The sequence below is a fragment of the Drosophila novamexicana genome, unplaced genomic scaffold, assembly GCF_003285875.2.
Source record: "Drosophila novamexicana strain 15010-1031.04,08,12 unplaced genomic scaffold, DnovRS2.1 tig00000870-arrow-arrow-pilon, whole genome shotgun sequence".
Classification (NCBI taxonomy): Eukaryota; Metazoa; Arthropoda; class Insecta; order Diptera; family Drosophilidae; genus Drosophila; species Drosophila novamexicana.
Window position 1 is genome coordinate 1,155,470 of NW_020824830.1, and position 21,237 is coordinate 1,176,706.

Genomic DNA, 21,237 nt, shown 5'->3' on the forward strand with positions numbered 1-21,237 from the left:
AGGGCTGCCAAAAGTCAGTGCGTCAAAATAATATATCGAAGGCAGCAACTTATCGATAGTCACGTACTACGATGTATATTGCACATCCCTGAAATTTTCTTCGCGTGCGTGTCTGACGAGCTGTAGTTTTGCATTTTTTTTTTGTAAATTTAATTAAACTTGCGCCAAATATGGCAAACACACCGCAAGTAGTCAAATTAGAGGATACCGCCGAAGAGCCCGAGATATTCGAAATCAAAGACGAAGATGTAAGTATCAATTAAAATTGCGGCATCTGCACTACTCATTCTACTGCGTGCACCTTGTGGTACATAAAAAAAAAAAAACAAACCTGTGCTGTTTCTGACAAAACAAACACATGCATATGCACATGCACACATGCGAATATATTTGTATTTAATTTGGCTTGCAGGACATTTGTGAATTGGAGCACTTGCGCAAGCTGTTTATTGGCGGCCTGGCGCCCTACACCACAGAGGAGGGCCTCAAAGTGTTCTATTCCCAGTGGGGCAAGGTGGTCGATGTTGTTGTGATGCGAGATGCCGCCACTAAGCGTTCACGTGGCTTTGGGTTTATAACCTATACAAAGTCCGCCATGGTAGATACTGCGCAAGAGAACCGACCGCATATCATTGACGGCAAGTATGTATCCAATGTTATATTTGCACTTGCTCAATCTCATAGTTATTATCTGTTTTTTTTCGGTGTCTTCTAGAACTGTGGAGGCAAAACGCGCTCTGCCGCGTCCGGAGCGTGAGACACGTGAAACGAACATATCGGTTAAAAAGCTGTTCGTCGGCGGTCTAAAGGACAATCACGATGAGGATTGCCTGCGCGAATATTTCCTGCAATTCGGCAATGTGGTGTCCGTGAAATTGCTCACAGACAAAACTACCGGCAAGCGTCGAGGCTTTGCCTTTATCGAGTTCGATGACTACGATGCCGTAGACAAGGCGATACGTAAGTCTAATAAAGCCAATTAATTTAGACTATTTATTGCAATACATTTTTACGAACAGTTCAAAGACAGCACTCGATTAAATACGTGCTCGTCGACGTTAAAAAGTCCATATACAATCTGGAAAAGAAAGACAGAATGGCACAGGGCGCCACAGCCAACGGCAACAAGATGCCGCAGCAGCAGCAGCCGCCGCCTAAAACTAACATGCCCCCAACTGGCTACCGTCCCCAAGTGCCTCCGCCGCAGCAAATGCCGCCGTATCAGCATCAACCGCCGCCGCCACCCATGACCGCTCCGCCACCAAACTACAACTATTGGGGGCCACCGCCGCCCATGCAGCCTTATTACCAGCAGCCGCCGCCGCCTCAAATGAATGCGTGGAATGCTTATCCGCCTGCGCAGAATGGCTGGAATGCACCACCGCCTCCACCACCCGGTGCTCAGCAGTGGCATGCCAACCAGTGGGGCGGCCCGCCGGCGGTACAGCCGCCAACACCTGGCGTGCCACCGGCTGGTCATCATCGCAGCGGTCCACCGCCGCAAGTGGTGGGCAACTGGAATATGCCGCCGTCTGGGGCACCACCAGTACCTGGTTCCATGCCGGTAACACAGGGCCCGCCACCCCATCAGCCGCCACCACCACAGCAGCAACAGCCACCGCCGCCAAACTTTGGCAGCGGCTATCAACAAAACTATGGCGGTGGCCCAACTAAACACAACAACATGAATGGCAACCGCATGAATCCGTACGCTGCACCACCCAGCAGCTATCGTAAGTAGTATGACTTCTGTAAAATTCTGTATTTACGTATCAGCCTTTTTTTTCTCTTCGTAGACAACGCGCAGCCACCAGCACCCGGCTATGCGCCCTACAATGCCGCAGCTCCGCCGCCCAGTGGCGGTGGTCCACCCTCGGGACCCGTACCTAAGAATATTTCAAATGGATCGGTGGCCACCGGGGGCAGCGCGAACAGCAAATATCGCCGTTAGTCGGGGTAAGTAAAGCGAGAGACTTGCAACTGGCCCTCACGCATTGCGTTGTCATTGTTGTGGTACGTTTATGCCTAGTACAATTTAAAGCAAAGTTTAAGGTACCAAATACTGACTCCAATTGTGTCCCTCTCTATAAGTATGTCACAGTACTAATCTTTATAATTCTCTTTAATTTAGATGCCTTTTTGTGTGTGCCTTAAAAGCAGCACAAAAGCTCAGAATTCAAGATACAAATACAGATACTGATACTGATAAATAGGCTCGTAGTAAGCTAGGACACACACTCGCTTAGTAACTTAAAAACAGGATAAATATAATATATTAACTGCGTTGTCTCTCTCTCACTATATATATAAATATATATATATATACGTTTATATCTAACTGAGCGTACGGCAACAACTAACTAAAGTTTTTAACTCCTTAACTTAAGCTCTAATGTTATTTATTGAACGATTGATATCCATCTATGTTTGTATTTAAGCGATACTCGGCCTATTAATAAGACAAATATTTGATACAACTCTGAGTTGTAGCGAAAGTCGTTTCATTTTATTTACTGTTAACTTGCCATGCATAATTTTCTCTCCAAAAAAAAAAAAACTAAGTTATTATAATACAAATTGTAAACCCAAATTAGAACTTAACCAACTAGTGCTCTCTTATTCTCTCTTCATATTAGAATTATTTATGCCTAAAATGTAATTCCAGTCTATAAATACAAACGAAGTAGAGTGCCCGTGCCCGTGCGTAGCTCAGCATTAGAACACCGTAAACGTGTATTTTTGTAAACGAATTAGACTTTAACGAAAACCTTTAGCAGCCGAGCTTATATAGAGCTAGTTTGCACAGCTCTCGTATATATTATAATTAATAGACGCCTTAATACTCGTAAAACCAAAAAAAAAAGAAGTCAACTTGGCCGACGAGCAAAATACCAAATGAAGAAATTAAAAGATACGTCCAAGTAATATGTAACATTCAATCAAATCGAAAGGCTGTTGAGCAACGCACGGCTGCGCACATCAAGTAATAATATATGATATAAAATAGAAAAGTTTAATACTGTAGCCATATAAATAATTCTATCCAAATTACTGTCAATTTGTATAAACATAAATGTATATAAATATATATATACATATATATATATATATATATATATACGTATATGACTGTACGCTCTACTTAAATTTATCATTAAGTTGTAAACGGTTTCCTCACACTCAAAACTCAATTTGCAATTGCTGCAAATCGATCGAATGCCCACAATATTCAAATGCTGCACATTTAGCAGTTTATATGTGTAGAGCCAATCTTTAGATAATGCTTTACAGATTCAAAATACGATTACTTTTTATTATTCAAAATATTTAAAGAACAAAAGAGACGAACGTTGAAGGAACGGCTGATTTGTTATTGTGCGACAATTATGTGTTTAATAGCAAAAAATTTCAAAATACAAAATATTAATGGATTTATGTGCTTGTAATCAGCCACGACATGAACTCTAAGTTTAGCATTAATTTATAAATAATATAGATGTTGCTGCTATATCTTGATATGTATATGGATATGTTTAGGTTTTGTAGCGCACGCCAAAGGCTTTAACGATTACGATTTCAGTTTATATTTTAACAATATGATATACTATGTATTAGATTATGCAAGGCCTAACTAAGAGAGTCCCTAATTTGCCAGTTTAATATAGCTCTACACAATATAACTTACTATATAATTATTATATATACATTTATGAAAAACAAGTTTCATTATATTTATTTTTAAATAAATAAATTCTTAAAACCCACACTATGTATCTTAATATTTACTTGAGCTGTGCCCTAGCTGCAATATTAAGTAAGTCTTTGCGGATAACTAAGTACTTAAAGTTCTACTTAGCCAACAATCTATTTAATTAACAATTAAATTTAGTTAAACTTATGCCTATGCAGCTCTAGAAACAAGTGCAAGCAGCAGTTATTGTCTCTCTAAATATATATTTATATGATTTTTATTGTATGTTTTCGCGGGCTTGCGTCAAGCTTTTTAAGGTAAGTTAGTGGAACCTTATTAACTAACTAGTCTAGATGAATGCTTAAGTACCGCTATCTATACGTATTTAGCACACAAAAAACACTTAAATGCAGCATTTCTAAAATTACCAAATCCCTATTTCTTTCCACACAACACACAAGAAACAAAACCCCACTAAAGCACTTCCGGATGCACTGAGACAACAAAGTATCTAGATTTCGATCCATCGGTAAGTCTAATATATACATATATATATACATTGTTATGCTTGCTCGAATAAAATCTACGATTTGATCATGAAAAAACAAAAAAAAAACCAAAAATGAAAATCTGTGTTGTTATTGTGCGAACGAACATGTTGGCAGCCAACAAGTTGGCGAGCCCAATGCCATGTTGTGCGCGCCTGTGCTCCAGTTAAGCGATATGTGTGGACATCCCATGGCGACGATCTATAATCGCTGTGTTGCCCATCGTCCGGCCAACAGTTGTTCGCCTGCCGCCGACGCGTTTGGACATACTCTCTCAATCGTACAGGAATTGAATCAACAAATATTCAGTAAGTATTCCAAGGCAGCCGCGAATCATTTGTGGAGTACTTGTTGTATAGAATCGATCCAAAGTACTCGTTGTTCAGAATCGATTCAAAGTTTTGAAATTCGAGTAGCTTTTAGTTTTCTGCGTGTCTCAGCTTTAAATTGTATTTCGATATTCAAGTTCAATAATCTGCGTTAAATTGCATTGCAATTAAAGTTAATTGAACTCAATTCTAAAAACAATTTGCCAATTCATTTAATCAAATTGCTCAAATTTTGCTCTATACTAGAACCTTGCAAGGTCAGATCTGGGCACAAGTGCATTTCCTTGCCTGCACTTGGATTTATTTTGAATAAAAACAAAATCTCAGATATTTCTAATTTGGCTACTGTAAAATCTCAACCCAGTTTTGGCTCAGTGTAGCCTATGATTACAATGAAAATTCTGGTACATCGAGTGTAGAGTCTCCCACACACAAACATAACAAGATCTGCGGCTATATGCGATAGATCACGTCATTCTTGGTCGGTTTTTTCGTTATAATTAAACTGCAGCTGCAACAAGATGAGAGATGGAGGGAGAGAGAGAGACTAGCAAAGGCATGCAGCATCCATTGAAATATTCCGGGAAACTGTTGCATTCAACAGATGCACATGCATATGAAGATATTGTATATGGATATGAAATGCGAGTGTATATAGGAATTGTGCCACATTCGAAAGAAACATTGCGCATTCGCTCTGGTCAAGTGAAAAAGCGGCGATTGAGCAAATCTCAATTCCCAAAACGGAAGCCCAGGCTAGAGATAAGCGCAGGCCAAGCAAATGCGATAAGCCCACATTTGTCATTGTACTTATGTGCTTATATATTGTACAACTAGATGTACTATATTGTACAAATACATGCTTCTATAACATATATTTGGCTGATGAGCATTCTAATTGGGCCATAGTTTTCGTGTTGCCCCAGCATTCGGGTCAAGCTTTAATCAGAACTGTGTGCCATAGAGAATATAGTACACACACATTTGCATATACCTATATATATATATATATATATATATATATATATATATATATGTAACTGTATATAGAGATGATTTCAGAATTGCGCTTTTTATGCCAAAGCAACGATCATAAACAATTTTCAAATGCTTTGAACTGGAGAACATGTGTTTAACATGCCTTCAAAATCTATTTTTGTTTTTAGTGTGGACCCAAATGCATTGCAATTCCCACAGACATTCGCGAAATATCTAAAGAGTTGTACTAATAGAAAGTAACATTAAAGATGGGTTGGTTATTTTCCTAAACATAATAAATTACATTTTTAAAGAAAGTTATCGCTTCTAAAATTTCAATAGGCAAATTTTATTTTGTATCTATTCTAAAAGAAAACATTTTTTTGGTTTGCCCTGGATGCAAATGTGTTCCCACTTAAACGTTCTTTCATTTCATTTGCTTTTATTTATACCAATATATAAAAATATTAAAGTTTGTTAGAGCTGTACCAACAGTTATTCCAAATCTTAATTATTCATCTATATAGTTAATTCATTTTTTATGCTTATAAGGATTTGCAATTATTCCTATAGAATATTAGAACCATTAAAACCTTTAATTTTATTGTTTTTTTTTTTCTAGCGTTTCTTTCAAAGAATTTAAGGGATTTCCTATTATTAACACAATAAACCAATCAATTATTTTTGATTTGGTAATTAACTCTATTTATAACTAGAATTATACTTTAATTTCTTATATATGTGTGTGCTACAAAACATTTTTATGATTGACCCAAATGCATAGCCAAAACTTTTGCCAAGAATTTAAAGGGCTGTTTGAATATTAAAACCCCGAAAACATATCGTTAGGAGCATCATCTTAAACAAATACATACAAGTCAATAATATTTAGATTCTAAAGTAAAATATTCACTTAATGTCTTTATGAAACTAAAGATTTGTAACTGTTTTGCGAGAATATCAGTGTGTGTAAGCTGGTCCACCCTATTCGATGCGTTCTCCTTTTTGCAATTTGTTCACCCGTCAACAATAAGTGCGCATTGTATTCATTGAATTCCGCAACTTCCTGGCAAATGCCCTTCCAAAATGTATGTTGCATTGACATGTAGAGAAATGCGGCGTCTTCAAATGCCGCGCAAAGTCTTTGCAGTGTAAGCCACCCTAAAAAGGGGGTTGATTACCGTTACAGTGCGAACCGTTACAGCAGTACAGTCTCGTGCACTTTAAGAAAATAGAAAACGATTGTTTTTTGGCGCAAAATTTCAAAATGAAATTCTGTTTGCCTTGAAGGCCAAACTTAATCGCGTCACCGTTTGACCTCCCGCACTTGAGGAAGATTATTTATTCATATATATATAAATATTTAAGTATGTAGTAATAGTATATGTAAGTAATATATGCTTGGGCACTTTCAGAACTCGTAGCGAAATGCGTTCCGTTTGGCTGCTGCTCTGTTTGGGGCTGCTGGCGCTTGGTCAGGTGCGCTCCGAGGAGTCCATTGCTGATATCGACTTGGACGACATAGCCGATTTCGATGAGGACGATGAGGAGTTTCTGGCCTTGCTGGAGGAGAAGTCCAAGGTGTGTATTACTAAATCGATAAAATGTGAACTCCTTGTATGACTAACTGGTTGCATTCGGTCAGAACAAAGATGTGGACCGTGAGAATGAGCTGGCCCAGAAATTGGCGGAGGTGCAGCATAACATACTGAATCCAGTTGTCGAGGTTGATCCTTGCGAGATCATGCACTGCGGCGCCGGTCGCATTTGCCAACTGAACAAGAGCAAGCCAGAGTGCGTGTGCATTCCCGAGTGCCCCGAGGAGTCGGATGTGCGTCGTCATGTGTGCACCAACAAGAACGAGACCTGGCCCTCGGACTGCGCCGTCTACCAGCAGCGTTGCTGGTGCGACATCAAGGATCCGGGCTGCCGTCATCCAGACAATGCGCATTTGCACATCGACTACTATGGCGCCTGCCACGAGTCGCGCGTTTGCGACGGCGAGGATCTGAAAGACTTCCCGCGTCGCATGCGCGACTGGCTGTTCAACGTGATGCGCGATCTGGCCGAGCGCGACGAGCTGACCGAACACTACATGCAAATGGAGCTGGAGGCCGAGACCAACAACTCGCGCCGCTGGGCCAACGCAGCTGTATGGAAATGGTGTGACCTGGATGGCGACACCGATCGCTCGGTGTCCCGCCACGAGCTGTTCCCCATACGCGCACCGTTGGTCAGCTTGGAGCATTGCATTGCGCCTTTCCTGGAGTCGTGCGATTCCAACAAGGATCATCGCATCACATTGATTGAATGGGGCGCTTGCCTGGAGCTGGATGCTGAGGACCTCAAGGAGCGCTGCGACGATGTCCAGAAGGCAGTGCCGCATTTACTGGGCTAAGCTGTTCCATGGTGCCCAAGATATTTTGATTAATGTAATTCTTACTATTACTATTTTGTGCACAAAGTTTATTTCAACAATTAATTGTCTAATAAATTGTCCAATAACAATTTGGGATTGTTGTTGTTTTGTTTTTTATTTAAAGTTTTATTAAATTTATTTGTGTAATTTACTTTGCTCTAAATTAAGTTTGCATTAATCCTCTTTCTCATTTAACATTGCATTTTGCTTGACAATTAAGTTTACATTTGTATGTGTAAGTGCGTGAGTGTGTGTGTGTGGGTGTTTGTGTGTGTGAGTGCGGGTGTTGAATGTTCATGTTGCCTGTTGACGATAGAAGGAAGGCTAGGGTAGGGTAGGTTAGGGTAGCGGGCAGATGCTGGGAGATGATGGGCTGGATTTAGAAATTGTTGTAAATTAGAATTATGCTTAACGCCTTGGCAGCTTCGCACAGAATTGTTACAACGCGTCATTTAGTTTGTAATATATTTTTAAACATAGATGTAAAATTTGTATTCCGAAATAGTCAAAAAGAAGAGGCAATCATTAATAAGCCTGCGAGAGAATGACATTTCCTTTCCGCTGAGGATCCTGCACGGTATCCTCTTTCTTGCCAATAAGCGACTTGTGTATGTGCGGAATGACGCCGCCTCCGGCGATGGTTGCTTTGATCAGACTGTCCAGTTCCTCGTCTCCGCGAATGGCCAACTGCAAATGGCGCGGCGTGATGCGCTTCACTTTCAGATCTTTCGATGCGTTGCCTGCTAACTCTAGCACCTGCAAAGAGCAGTATCGGAAAACAATGAGTATTTGAATAAATTGCTTAACAGCATAAATGTTGCCAATTGGAATACGTTAGTTAACATTGATCTGTTACGGCAATACATAAGAATTCTGTTAACAGGCCAGCATGTAAACAAATGCCGTTGTCAACATTTACAAATACGCATGCATTCTAATCAACACAAGCAAACACCGTTATATTTGACAATAGAAAAACGGAAAAAGAAATAACGTTAGGCGCGAAAATCTCACCTCAGCAGTTAAGTATTCCAAAATGGCTGCAGAGTATACGGCAGCGGTGGCACCAACGCGTCCGTGCGATGTGGTGCGGCTTTTGAGATGGCGATGAATACGACCAACGGGAAACTGTTTGGTATAAAAGCACATAAAAATCGCATTAGGAAAAAGTTTCATCTCTTGTTTATGTTTTGCTACCCCCAACTAGCACAAGCAATTTATTTCCCAGCAAACATACACACACGGCTGATGCAAACGCACCCTGTTGTGCACATATACATAGATATGTATATGTATGATGTGAGCTGGTAAAAAAGGCGCCAAAAATTTATTTGGTACAGACAACAACAATAACTCACCTGAAGGCCCGCGCGCGCCGATCGTGAAACCGCTTTCGCCTTGGCTTTACCAGAGTCTTTGCCCGCTTTGCCACCAGCCTGCAGAAGAGAATTTTGTCCAGAATTAGTAAAACACAAACAACACACACATACAGAGTAGAAAGCAAAAAGAATACGGAATACGCTACACAAAATGGTGGCGGCAAAATCGACATTAGCACTAAACTTTGAGGTTAAACACGAACGTTTTGCCGCCCCGCCACAATAACACTGGTTAAAATTTTTCCAATTTAAATAGCACCGCGGACTATCAGAGAACGTCAGCGCCAATTGTCAATGTTCGCGCTACGTGGTCCGTGGTAGCATTAATATTTCAGGTCGCGAGGCACGCGCAATAAACGACGGTACGTCAAACCGCTTCTGGCAAGCAGATTGCGATGCGCTGCAGCGGCAGCCGCGACAGTTAGTCTTTGTTGAAATTACCATTTTTATTTAATCGATTTTTCCGTTGTGGTTGGTTGTGTATAGAAAATCACAAGGCACGTTATTTGTTTATATATGCGTGGAATGATTGTAACAAGAAAATGGAAACTTAGTAGTCTTTGGATTTTAGACGCGTCCGCACTGTAGTATAATTTTTACACGAATGAGACGCCGTCAGTGTTGCCAGTCACCGGACTGTGGGCCATTGCTGTTTTTATGTTAACGTTTTTGGCGAATGGCATGTATTGTTATCGCACTTTCTTTGTATTATGCTATCGATATATTAAAGTAAATCTCTATCGTTGTACGTTTTGCTCATTTCCATTGTACCACCGATACCAAAACAATATTAGTTGATTGAATAATTTACAGTTGTTAACATTAAACAAATCTCTCGCTATGAGTTCGGGCGCTGTTCGAACGCCCGTATCGCAAATAATCCACAATAAGGATGATCAAGATGTTGAGGACGAGCCCAAAAAGAAGTCACGCGAAGATTGGCGCAAGGCCAAGGAGCTGGAGGAAGCCCGAAAAGCGGGTACTGCGCCGGCCGCCGTTGACGAGGAAGGTCGTGACATAAATCCACACATTCCGCAGTATATTTCAAATGCGCCCTGGTACTACGGCTCCCAGGGGCCCACATTAAAGCATCAACGGCCACAGCACGAAGATGAACGTGGTCAATTGGACAATAGGGCTCCCAAAGGCCTGGACACCACAAAACTGGTTACCAAGTTTCGTAAGGGCGCCTGTGAAAATTGTGGCGCCATGACCCATAAGAAAAAGGATTGCCTGGAAAGGCCGCGCAAGGTCCAGGCCAAGTACGCCGAATCGATTGTGGTGCACGACGAGCACATTGTGACCGATGCGTCGATTAACTATGATGAAAAGCGGGATCGATGGAGCTCCTACGATCCTTCCAATCATCGCGAAATCATCGAGGAGTATGAAAAAGTCGAGGAAGCAAAGCGCCAGCTTAAGGCAGAGAAATTAAAGAATGGTAAGCTGTCTCTGCCTAAAAAAAAGCTGTTTCTTTTAGTAATCTGGACATTTCGCAGATCCTGATGCTGAAATCTCCGATGAGGAGGGTAACGAGGACAAATACGTGGACGAGGTGGACATGCCAGGCACAAAAGTCGACTCAAAACAGCGTATTACCGTGCGTAATTTACGCATACGTGAGGATACAGCGAAATATTTGCGCAATTTGGATCCAAACTCAGCTTACTATGATCCCAAGACGCGATCTATGCGCGACAATCCCAATCCAGCTGTTCCAGCGGAGGAGTAAGTTGAGTTGTATTTTCTTATGCAGTTTAACTAACGATTTTTAATTTTCTAGAGCGGAGTTTGCGGGCGAGAACTTTGTACGTTTCTCTGGGGACACAACAGCCCAAGCCACTGCACAATTGTTCGCTTGGGAGGCGCACGGCAAGGGCGTCGATGTCCATTTGCTTGCCGAGCCCACAAAGCTGGAGCTGCTGCAGAAGGAGTACGAACAGAAAAAGGAACAGTTCAAGTCAAGTGTAGGTTAAAGAAAAACTTATTATTCTAAACAGCACTAACACAGTTTTCCTTGCAGACCAAAACAGACATCGTGGAAAAGTACGGAGGCGAGGAGCACTTACAGGTGCCGCCCAAATCGTTATTGCTTGCTCAAACCGAGGAATATGTCGAGTACTCGCGCAGTGGCAAGGTTATCAAAGGCATCGAGAAGCCTAAGGCACGCAGCATATACGAGGAGGATGTGTACATAAACAATCACACAACCATATGGGGCAGCTTTTGGAATTCCGGTCGTTGGGGCTACAAATGCTGCAAATCCTTTATTAAGAACTCCTACTGTGTGGGCATGCAGGAGCCGGAAGGCTATTCCGATCAACAGCAGCAGCATCCGGCAACATCAAGTGCACCTCCAGTCGCCGCTCCAATTGTAGATGCTGTGCCAAAAATACAGACGGAAGCATTAGAAAATGAGGCACCAGGCTCCGAAGTAGATTCTGCGCCTAGTTCGGAAGATTCCTCCGAAACTGAAGAGGAAATAAAGGAGAGCAAAAAATCAAAGAAAAAATCAAAAAAGCGCGAAAAGAAAAAGAAAGCCAAGGAGCAGCGAAAAAACAAAAAGAAACACAAAGAAATTAAGGAAAAGGAGACGCCTGCAGTCCGATCCGAGAATCAGCCTGATGAAATTGATGATAGAAAGCGGCCATACAATAGCATGTACGATGTTAAGGCGCCTACCGAGGAGGAAATCGAGGAATGGAAGAAGAAACGCACGCGCACCGACGATCCCATGCTGCAATTTTTATAAACAAATGTATATACCTAATATATTAAACAACATGACATGTCCATAGCTTAGTTTTATTCCTCATACAATGGCATACTGCTCATAGAGCAGTTCGCGTATCTTGTAGTAGTCCTCCGATAAGCAGCCCTCCATGGCCACCTTGCCGGCATCAACGCGCCGCAGCGCCAGTGTGCCATTGGAGCACCAGAGGACGCCGCCAGAGAATTCGGAGTTAATGTTGTTGCGCATTAGCACCTGTTTGAAGTCGGATAGTTTCAGTTCGTTGATCAACACCGAGTTGTGCACGGGAATTTCATCTTCTTCGAGAGTTTCTAATGTAAGCGTTTTGCCCTCCTGCGCCGCCACGTCCTGCTCCACAGTGACTTCCGATTGATTGGGTGCATCGATGGCCTGTAGGCGCATACCAAGGCGACCATCAATCCAGGCCACCTCCGCATCTTTGCCCTTCTGGAATTGCAGCTGAGAAACGAGACCCTCGGTTAGGCGCACCTGATAAATGTGAATCTCCGTCGTCACATCGATTATTTCGCCTTTTTGCGGCGCAAAGACGCGAGCGCCAACGTTCTGCTCACAGTGCTTGGCCACCACCTGGGTGCCCTCGGCTGTGCCGTGTACCACGATGACGCGCCGCGGCCTCAGCTGTGAGAGAATCTTCAGCATTGATTCGCCATCGGAGCGGCCTTCAAAGTCGATGCGTTGGATTTGTGCGTTGACTTCAATGGTTTTGCGTTGACTGATCAACTTGGTGGGTTTCTCCAGCATTTGCACATCATTGTCTAGGTTGCCATTGGTCTGCTGCTCCACATGTGGCTCCTCCTTTTTAACGTTCTCCTTGTTTTGCTCGTCCATGGGCGCGTAGTCGTAGCCGGCGTCCACAATGCGATAGTCATCCAGATTGATGACTTCACCATAATCGTCATACTTAATCTTTTCTTCGTGGTAGGGAAACATGACATGATGGCGTTTGTTTGACTTGAAGAAGCCTGAATGATGACGGCCCTCGGCCCGCACCACAATATCATGCTTGCCCGTAATAACGCTCATTTCAATATCATCCTCGGATTCAGAGCTACTCTCCTCCTCAACTTCTGGCTTAACAATGAGCGGATTAAGTTTCTCGCCCTGAGTGCGCAGATATTCCTCGAGCTCTGCGCCCTCCAGCTCAACGCGTCGCCGCACATCCAGTTCGATCTGCCTGCCTGGCGTTGAATTTTCCACCAGCTCCATGCTCAGCGAACCAGGACCGGTGCGTGTTGTGAAAATTATGCTATTATTTGGATTGCTAGCCCATTGCACAAATAGATCGCGGGTGAAGCCGCTCTCCATATCCGGTGTGCTGGCAAGCACCACCTTGGGACCTGCGGGCAGCTTGTAGATGTCGGCGAGCGTGTGGCAGAGATGGATGTGCTTGAACTGAAAGGGATTGTTGCGCGCGCCCTCAAAGGCTTTGGTCAGCTTGTCGCTCATCCATTCGATTTGTGACTTGGCAAATTCTATGACATTGTAGCTGACGTTGTTGAGCAGCGCCAAGGAATAGGCCATCAAACCAGATTCCTTGTTCTTCCACAGCTGGTCAAGCATGTGCGCCAGCTCCAGGACGCGACCAGCTGTATCCACAGCGATAAGTACATTGCCATTGTTCCGCACGGTTTGCAGAATGTTTGTCATCAGTTTTTCATCGCGCGCACGCCTTCTGGCCTGTTGATATTGTGCATTGTAGGCGTCGGTTATCAGCAGAGATGGCCTCTGCAGTCTGTCCAGCTCACAGCCGCTGAGATGCCGTTCCTTCTTGTGGTTGAAATCAATGGCATAAATAATATCCTCCTCGCCAACTTTGACGATCTTCCAAATGGTGCCGCCAATCATGTGACCAGCGCTTAGTGGTGTTATGGAAATGCCGTAGCCTTTTCCTTTCAGGGAGACCGTTTGATTGTACTTTAATTGCGTGATCTTTTCAAAGGCTGTGTCCACATCATCCAATGAAAACAGATCGAAATCGTACATGTTAAAGTGCGACATATACAAATCGTACATGAACATTTGGCCCATTTTGAAGACAGGTATGGTCGCGTAGATGGGACAGTTGAGGCCCAACTTGCCCACCAGATATGGAAGCGCGCCGAGATGATATGCATCTGGATGGGATAGCAGCACTGCGTCCAGGGTATGCACTTGCCTAAAACAAGTTCGGTTAACGATTTGCCATTTATCTAAATTGGTTTGTTACCTTTTTAATTCCTTTATAAAATTCGGATCGAATTTCTCGTCCCAGCCGCAGTCAAGCAATATTCGCACATCGTCTATTTGTAAAATGTAGCACGGCGGCGACTCGTCCATGGCACCAGAGATGGTGTGCAGTTTAATAATTGAGGTCATTTTGCAAGTGTTTGCTGACCGCGTTTATCAAAAAGCATTTGTTATAAATAATAGGGAAGTGTATCTCAGCCGGTCGTTCGATACTTCATACCGCAAGTTCGATAGATCTATCGATAAAGGTATTTTCGATTCTGGACACATTTTTCGCGCCTTAATTAAATACCAAATTTTTATAATTGAGCACTAAAAATGGCGTAATTCTAACATAAAGGGCAGGAGGAACAGTAACGGAAGAATAGGAAAAATAATGTACCCTGGCCAATGTATAAACTTATTTAATAGTTATAATTTTTATCAGTTGTGTACCTTTTCCTCTTTTCGATTATAATAACATTCCTTAAATGGTTAACTGTTTACGATAATACAGAGATATCGTTTATTATCTTTAAGTTGATTTGCACAGGTATATGAAAAACTATTTGGTAATTGCAGTCTTTCACTCGATACATTATCGTTAACTTTATTTAATCAAGACAATCCGCGTTATGTGTGTCGCGAAAAGTCATGTCAATATCATCAAACTCCTGAAGCCGGCGATGATTGGAGCGTCTCAATTGCATACGGCGGTAAGCAGCACGAGTGCGGCTAATTGGACGGAGTGCAACGAAGCAGTAAAGTACCAGGGTCACAACAATCACACCAAATAAAACCAGCAGAATGGCGACGGCCAGGTGTTCGCTTTTTGCTGGCAGGCGATTGTGCACGATAACAGTCTTATTTGCCGGCTGACGGACACAATAATCCCAGTCGGTATTGTCCAGGTCGCTAGCAGACCAGTCGGGATTCAGATGATAACCCTGCCAGCAGATGCAGCCGAAATTGTCGACAACCTTTGTGCATATGGAGTGATCCGGGCATTCTCCCTGTATTGTACAGTTCTTAACTGGTATAAGCGGGCTAATTTAAAAATATTTGTCAGCGATAAACAAGTTTTTTCTCTTACTGACGTCGCAGCAGCTGCCCCTCTTCAGCACTCAATTCCAGGAGGTATACACAGTATACAGCTATGTAAACAGAACATTTAAATGCGATGCACATTCTGTTGCTAAAATAGACATAAGTGTTCGCAACTAGACGTCTGATGAGTAACTGCCTCGAGCTGAAAGTGCATATCTTATCGACTGCTGCGTTATCAACCGAAATGGGTATGTGTTTATATGTTTTAGATGTTAATATAATTTAGCCAGTCCAGTTTTGGGTCAGTTTGTTAATAAGTTGCATTACTTCGTATTGGCTTATTTACACAACTTTTAGCAAATATATAACAAGTATTTAATTATAACTCTTTCGTTTTAGGTACAACATCCAGAAACATACAGAAAATCAATTCGAAATCTTTTTACAGGTCGTATAAGAATCTAAACAAACCGACAAAAAAGACAAAAAGAAAGGTAAGGTGTTGGAAAACGAAAAAAATTGTAGGCGGGCATTGAACTTCGAAAACAGTGAAGAGAAGAAAGAGAGAAGACAGAATCTAATTGCGGTCAACGATCGTTTATGTTAAGGAACAGCTGATCTCTGGTTTTGCTCCCACTTGATTGGTGTTAATTATCAAATGTTAAATCAAATTTGAGACATTTTCGCTTTTTAGCTTCCAGAAAACGGTTATAAATATTAAAAAACATATGTGAATATTTAAAAATTTAACAGCGAACTGGAATTTTTCGGCGAAGAAATAAGCTGCCGCTGTTAATAACATTTTGCCATGCTATGTTATGTTAATGCCAACATTGAATTGTTTCTGTTAATTGCCGTGCTGGCCTGCTGCACTGTTGTTCCTGTTTTTCGTGTTTTCACATGCAAATAGTACAAAAATATTTAATAAGCTACAACTATGTACTGTAGCATTCAACTTCAGTTAATACTATAACAGTGAATAATGATATTAAGGCTGTGCCAGCACAGTTTTCATATATACGACTTGCTTCTATTCAGCGGCGCGCTAACCATCCTCGTCTACATTCTACTGCCTCATCGATTCGCCCTGCGCTATGACTACATCGATAAGGAGCACATTGAGGAGGCGCTTCTTTCGGCAACCGTTTCGAATATCTCATCGCAGCAGGCAATCGATTGCAGCTACAAGGAGGTGCTAGCTGATAGCACTTTTGTCTACGATGCAGCGCATCGTGCGGCTATTCTGCGCGGGCAGGAAATACGGCTTGGCGGCGAATATCAGCCGGATGAATGCCGTGCACGATTCAGTACCGCCATTATTGTACCGTATCGGGATCGGCAGGAGCAGCTGGTCGCATTTCTCAACTATATGCACAACTATCTGCGCCTGCAGCAAATCCATTATCGAATTTTTGTGGTGGAGCAAAGCGACCGGAAACCGTTTAATCGGGCCATGCTCTTCAACATAGGCGCCAAAGTGGCAGAAAGCTATGGTTATCCTTGCTTAATACTGCACGACGTGGACCTAATGCCATTGAATTCCGGTCAGATTTACGCATGCACAGTTCAGCCGAGGCACATGAGCTCCGCGCTGGACAGCTGGCGTTTTCATCTGCCATATCGCACACTATTTGGTGGCGTTGTGGCGATTAGTACCTCCCAATTTACAATGATAAATGGCATGTCGAATCTGTACCATGGTTGGGGCGGCGAGGACGACGATCTGTACGAGCGCCTCAAAGTCGTGAGCATCGAGATCTGCCGCTTTGATCCGGCGTACAGTGAGTACACAATGCTAAAGCACAAACACGCGATACCAAATGAAAATCGAATGGCATTGCTGCGATCCGCTTCACTGCGTATGCACACCGATGGCCTCAACTCGCTTGTCTACAAGGAGGTGGAACGCAGATTGCATAGTCTCTTCACGCACATCCTGGTCGAGACCTAGACTGTTCTCGTCTTCAGCTTTGCCATGCTAAATTGTTAATTAGCTAACTAGTTGTAGGAATCTCTGTGAGCCCAGTTCGGCAAATGAATGTATTAATGTAAAAAAGAGCGCTTTGTTATACTTTAACTTGTTGTAGATTCATATTACGTAAAGTATAGAGAAAGAGAGAATACAATTAAATAACAATAAATTATAGTTGGCTGTTTTTAATTGATAATAAGTATATTTTAACTAGCTTGTGTACACTGAGATACACTAAGGAGCAAATTGCACAATACACATCTAGATGTACTCTATATATAATAGGTTGCTTGACTGTTTGCCTAGACTAACAATAAATTATGCACATTCACTTTTAAAATTGATATTTGTTGAATGATACAACGAGCAAAACTTCAAAACTGCTCAAAAACACTAACTCACACAATCACACGCACATACACAGACATACAATTGCACATACACTCATTTATAATTTAAATATATATATAGTACGGAATAGTTAGTTAAAACATTGGCTATTTGGCAGACATGCTCGGTAGGCTGTCGCGGGAATGATGTGTCTAGTTCAAGAAGTTAAGTATGTCTTGTTGCGATAACGTGTTAAGATTCTTGCTATCCGTTGACTGGGTCATCTGTGGCATCAGCGTGGGCGTGGCCGTGCCTGCTGCACCCATGATCATTGGCTTGTTTAGACCGATGCTCGGCTGCATGTTGTTCATGCTGTTTGATGCATTGTAGCCAGTTGGATATATGTAGTTAACTGTGGGTTGCTGCAGCGTATACATATTGGCACCATTTGCATTATTGGGCTTGGCAATCTGGCTGGCGGCACCAGCAGAACCAAATGGATCTAAATCGTCCAGCGAGGAGAAATTGTTGTTGCTGCTGGCCTGCGGTGAGGCTAGCTGATGATTCATGACCAGCGGATTTGCGCTATGCCAATTGTTGCTATTGTTGCTGCTCGCATTGAAGGGCATGGCGTGCTGAGGAACAGCTGCTGCTGCTGCTGCTGGTGTGCTCTGGACAGTGCTTAGGCTGCTCAGATTGCTTTGCATTAATGAAAACATGTCCGTTTTCGATGTTGTCTCTGTCGTTGTATTGTGCGTTATTCTGAAAATATAAGATATTGACTTAATTTTCTTGGTATTCAGCGCTGATTGCATCATCTACTTGAGCTGCTCCCTTGTTTTGACAGGCGCCAGGGCTGTAGCGGTAGGTTTTGGCGTCGCAGCGCTCGCTGGCTGACCCACGCTGAAGCCGGAGAACATATCATCGTCGCTCTTATTGCCATTGCTAGCACCATAGCTGCTTGAGGGCGATAGCGTAGCGTTATCCAACTCATTGGCCAGTATCTCGGAAGCATCCTTGGGTCTATACGAGGTAGTATTGTTGGGAATGAAGTGTTGTACTCAAGTATTCAAAACTTACTTGTTGTCCCGCTGTATTGTAGACAATTGCTGGAGCTTTTCACGTTGTTCCTGCTCCACTCTACCCAGCATTTCTTTGATTAGCGCGACGATGGTATTAAATTGCGCTATGGTCAGTCCATTTTCTACGCTCAGCGGCACCAGGAACGGTATGCATTTGTGCGCCATTACATCCTTTGTGATACCCAGCTTTGTGTTCGTCATGGCGATTTTATAAATGCCTGCAAAGAAGAGTTCATAATAATAATATGGAAAAACATTGTTAAATGTAGACAACGCCACCTATTATAGCCATTACAATTGCAGGCTCGCGGCTCTGTATCTGCTGCAAAAATGGGAGAATCTCGTCTAGCACCAGCCACTTGTCCAGGTTCTCCAGTAGCTTGCCAATCGATATAAGACAGTTAACCTTAACCGAAACATTGTTGCTAAGCAGACAGAGTTTTTTAATACGCGGTATGACTGCGTTCTTCATGGCATTATAATCGATGAGAGTGGAAAAGGTAGGGAGCACGCCCAGGCACAGCTCCTGTATTTGCGGCATGTCGCACTCCAGTGAACGGTAGAGCAGGGGCAGCACACTCTGCTTCACTTCCTCTGCCGGCGTTAGCTTGAGAAGCAAATCCATTTTCTGCATAAATATCAGAAGTATCTGTATGGGATCCGTCAGCTTGAAAATGGGCTTCAAGTGCGGCAGTATGTGATCGCAGTATTCGCGCTGGCTGCTCATTTCGGCAATCAGTAGCACATTGGGCAAAACGAATGGAATCATGGGCGAGTTGACGAACTCCTTGATCAGATAGGGCAATATCGAGTGTAAGTTCACGCGATGCGGCAGCGTGGGTATTATCTGCGGCAGACCCTTGTAGAACTTGGATTTCTGCAGATTGTCCCACTGGTAAAGTGAGTCCAAATAGCTTAGAGTCTTGACGCCCACGTCCTGAAAGTAAGCAATCGATTTCAGCTCATGCAACTTAGGCCGCAAACTGGCGCTGGGATGCAGCAGGGCTTTGAGACTTTCGGTTAGCTCGCTTGGTATTGTGTTCATGGGCGGGTACTTGCGCTGATTCAAATCGTTGGCGTAACGCCGAAAGCCACTGTAATCGCTTCCGAACATTTTTAGCGGTTTGCCCGAGTAAATTGTGAAGATGAGCACACCTAAGGTTGTAATTGTACAGTGATTGATATTGATAAGAATCAGTAAAGTGCGCTTACCCAGCGAGAAAAGGTCACTGTCCGGCGTGTTAACACTGTTTAAAGCCAGCTCCGGCGCTGTATACTCTAAGCTTGGCTGGGCCAGCACGTGCAGGGATGTGCTGTACTCCCTACATGGCCAGTGAGGAGTGCCATTTGTTGATGGCTGATTGGCTATGCAGAAATCGAAGCCAAACAGTTTCCAGCTGCGGTTCTTGTTGATCACAATCGTTTCGGCGCTGATGTTGCGATGCACTATCTTGGCATCGTTGTGCAGGAATTGCAGGCCATCAAACAGCTGGAGCAGCCCATGGCGTATTTCCACATCGTAAAGCTTCTTTTCCGAACGCACCGAGTCCCCAACGACATTGGCGAGCGATGCAAAAACTGGCTCCGTGGCAAAGGCCAGAGAATCGCGACTCTCTTCCAGCGGATGCTGCACGGTTAGGACATGCGGGTGTCGTATTTTTGTTAGTTGCTGAACGCCCCGCCGCAACGTCTCCAGCATTGTTTCCCGGTCGTCTTTTGACCAGCGCTCCAGTACCTTTTTCTCAAACACAAAGACCGAGACTTCCTGCTTGGTGCTCTTTTTGTGGCCATTGTAGACCTTCCACATGAGTCCTAAATATTTCAAATATTTCAAATGTGTACCGATTAGCTGGATACGCATATGTCAGTGCATATTTCCTGCTCTTACCCACACCCGCTGTGCAAATCTGGTCCAATACTTCGTATTCCCGTGTTACATTATTGCCAGGCAGCACACCCGACAGCTGCGAGACGGTATGCACGGCGGACGAGTAGAATTTGTTGATGACATCCATGCTTGCTGCTTTTGATGATAACTATAAAATTGTTAAGCAGCTTTGCAGCAATACCAAATGTTTTTGCCAAATTCTTTTTGTTTTAGTAATCAATAGAGTTAGTTCTGCTGTGAACTAGTTCAATCGCACTCTTCGATAAATGCATGCTGCTATCGGCCGTTTATTACGATTTATCGAACTACTGCAATTAACCGTTCTTCTACGTTCTGGCGCGCTTTTCAAATATGTTAAAATTTGATTTTTAGATTTGAATTCCGTTCAATAAACTAAAAAATTGTGTAGAACAACAAAGGTTTTTATATTATGCATAATGCATATAGAGATAATTTCCATTTTAAATTAAAAAGCTGCGTTAGTCACGCTTGAATAGGCATAAACGGTTTTTAATCAGCGTATTAATATATAATTACACTGAAAAGTAATAGAACAATTAGTTGTGTAATTTGAAAACCCGTGTCTGAAGACACCA

General features: G+C 42.9%; 8 protein-coding genes across 10 annotated transcripts; 4 read left to right on the forward strand and 4 right to left on the reverse strand.

The window, feature by feature from the left end:
- Positions 1-53: 53 nt before the first annotated feature.
- On the forward strand, positions 54-4,424 carry LOC115764779 (ribonucleoprotein RB97D). 3 transcript variants are annotated; one of them, XR_004018043.1, is made up of 7 exons: positions 54-248; positions 413-642; positions 716-960; positions 1,020-1,733; positions 1,797-1,956; positions 4,153-4,220; positions 4,357-4,424. XR_004018043.1 is itself a non-coding variant. In XM_030708018.1 (6 exons), the coding sequence occupies exons 1-5, from the start codon at positions 171-173 to the stop codon at positions 1,949-1,951; spliced, it is 1,422 nt and encodes a 473-aa protein (XP_030563878.1). In that variant the 5' UTR covers positions 55-170; the 3' UTR covers positions 1,952-1,956; positions 2,132-4,271. The 3 variants fall into 3 exon arrangements, 1 of the variants encoding a protein (XP_030563878.1); XR_004018042.1 differs by having other exon boundaries at positions 55-248; positions 2,132-4,220; XM_030708018.1 differs by lacking the exon at positions 4,357-4,424 and having other exon boundaries at positions 55-248; positions 2,132-4,271.
- Positions 4,425-4,473: 49 nt separating this feature from the next.
- LOC115764780 (SPARC) lies at positions 4,474-8,035 on the forward strand. Its single transcript, XM_030708019.1, has 3 exons — positions 4,474-4,547; positions 6,962-7,127; positions 7,192-8,035. Exons 2-3 carry the CDS (start codon positions 6,975-6,977, stop codon positions 7,942-7,944), a joined length of 906 nt encoding a protein of 301 aa, XP_030563879.1. The 5' UTR covers positions 4,474-4,547; positions 6,962-6,974; the 3' UTR covers positions 7,945-8,035.
- Positions 8,036-8,092: 57 nt separating this feature from the next.
- LOC115764781 (histone H2A.v) lies at positions 8,093-9,927 on the reverse strand. Its single transcript, XM_030708020.1, has 4 exons — positions 9,786-9,927; positions 9,324-9,401; positions 8,980-9,093; positions 8,093-8,721 (listed from the first exon to the last, which is right to left on the reverse strand). Exons 1-4 carry the CDS (start codon positions 9,786-9,788, stop codon positions 8,491-8,493), a joined length of 426 nt encoding a protein of 141 aa, XP_030563880.1. The 5' UTR covers positions 9,789-9,927; the 3' UTR covers positions 8,093-8,490.
- Positions 9,928-10,006: 79 nt separating this feature from the next.
- On the forward strand, positions 10,007-12,123 carry LOC115764778 (pre-mRNA-splicing factor Slu7). Its single transcript, XM_030708017.1, has 5 exons — positions 10,007-10,089; positions 10,158-10,785; positions 10,844-11,072; positions 11,128-11,311; positions 11,368-12,123. The coding sequence occupies exons 2-5, from the start codon at positions 10,185-10,187 to the stop codon at positions 12,094-12,096; spliced, it is 1,743 nt and encodes a 580-aa protein (XP_030563877.1). The 5' UTR covers positions 10,007-10,089; positions 10,158-10,184; the 3' UTR covers positions 12,097-12,123.
- A 28-nt stretch (positions 12,124-12,151) lies between these two features.
- LOC115764783 (probable cleavage and polyadenylation specificity factor subunit 2) lies at positions 12,152-14,539 on the reverse strand. Its single transcript, XM_030708023.1, has 2 exons — positions 14,324-14,539; positions 12,152-14,272 (listed from the first exon to the last, which is right to left on the reverse strand). The coding sequence occupies exons 1-2, from the start codon at positions 14,470-14,472 to the stop codon at positions 12,157-12,159; spliced, it is 2,265 nt and encodes a 754-aa protein (XP_030563883.1). The 5' UTR covers positions 14,473-14,539; the 3' UTR covers positions 12,152-12,156.
- Positions 14,540-14,859: 320 nt separating this feature from the next.
- LOC115764636 lies at positions 14,860-16,142 on the reverse strand. Its single transcript, XM_030707805.1, has 2 exons — positions 15,420-16,142; positions 14,860-15,355 (listed from the first exon to the last, which is right to left on the reverse strand). Exons 1-2 carry the CDS (start codon positions 15,508-15,510, stop codon positions 14,937-14,939), a joined length of 510 nt encoding a protein of 169 aa, XP_030563665.1. The 5' UTR covers positions 15,511-16,142; the 3' UTR covers positions 14,860-14,936.
- Positions 16,143-16,237: 95 nt separating this feature from the next.
- On the forward strand, positions 16,238-17,343 carry LOC115764635 (beta-1,4-galactosyltransferase 2). Its single transcript, XM_030707804.1, has one exon. It carries the CDS (start codon positions 16,352-16,354, stop codon positions 17,318-17,320), a length of 969 nt encoding a protein of 322 aa, XP_030563664.1. The 5' UTR covers positions 16,238-16,351; the 3' UTR covers positions 17,321-17,343.
- Positions 17,344-17,866: 523 nt separating this feature from the next.
- LOC115764634 (SCY1-like protein 2) lies at positions 17,867-20,839 on the reverse strand. Its single transcript, XM_030707803.1, has 6 exons — positions 20,642-20,839; positions 19,966-20,565; positions 19,033-19,908; positions 18,752-18,971; positions 18,494-18,694; positions 17,867-18,433 (listed from the first exon to the last, which is right to left on the reverse strand). Exons 1-6 carry the CDS (start codon positions 20,766-20,768, stop codon positions 17,884-17,886), a joined length of 2,574 nt encoding a protein of 857 aa, XP_030563663.1. The 5' UTR covers positions 20,769-20,839; the 3' UTR covers positions 17,867-17,883.
- Between the last annotated feature and the right edge of the window lie 398 nt (positions 20,840-21,237).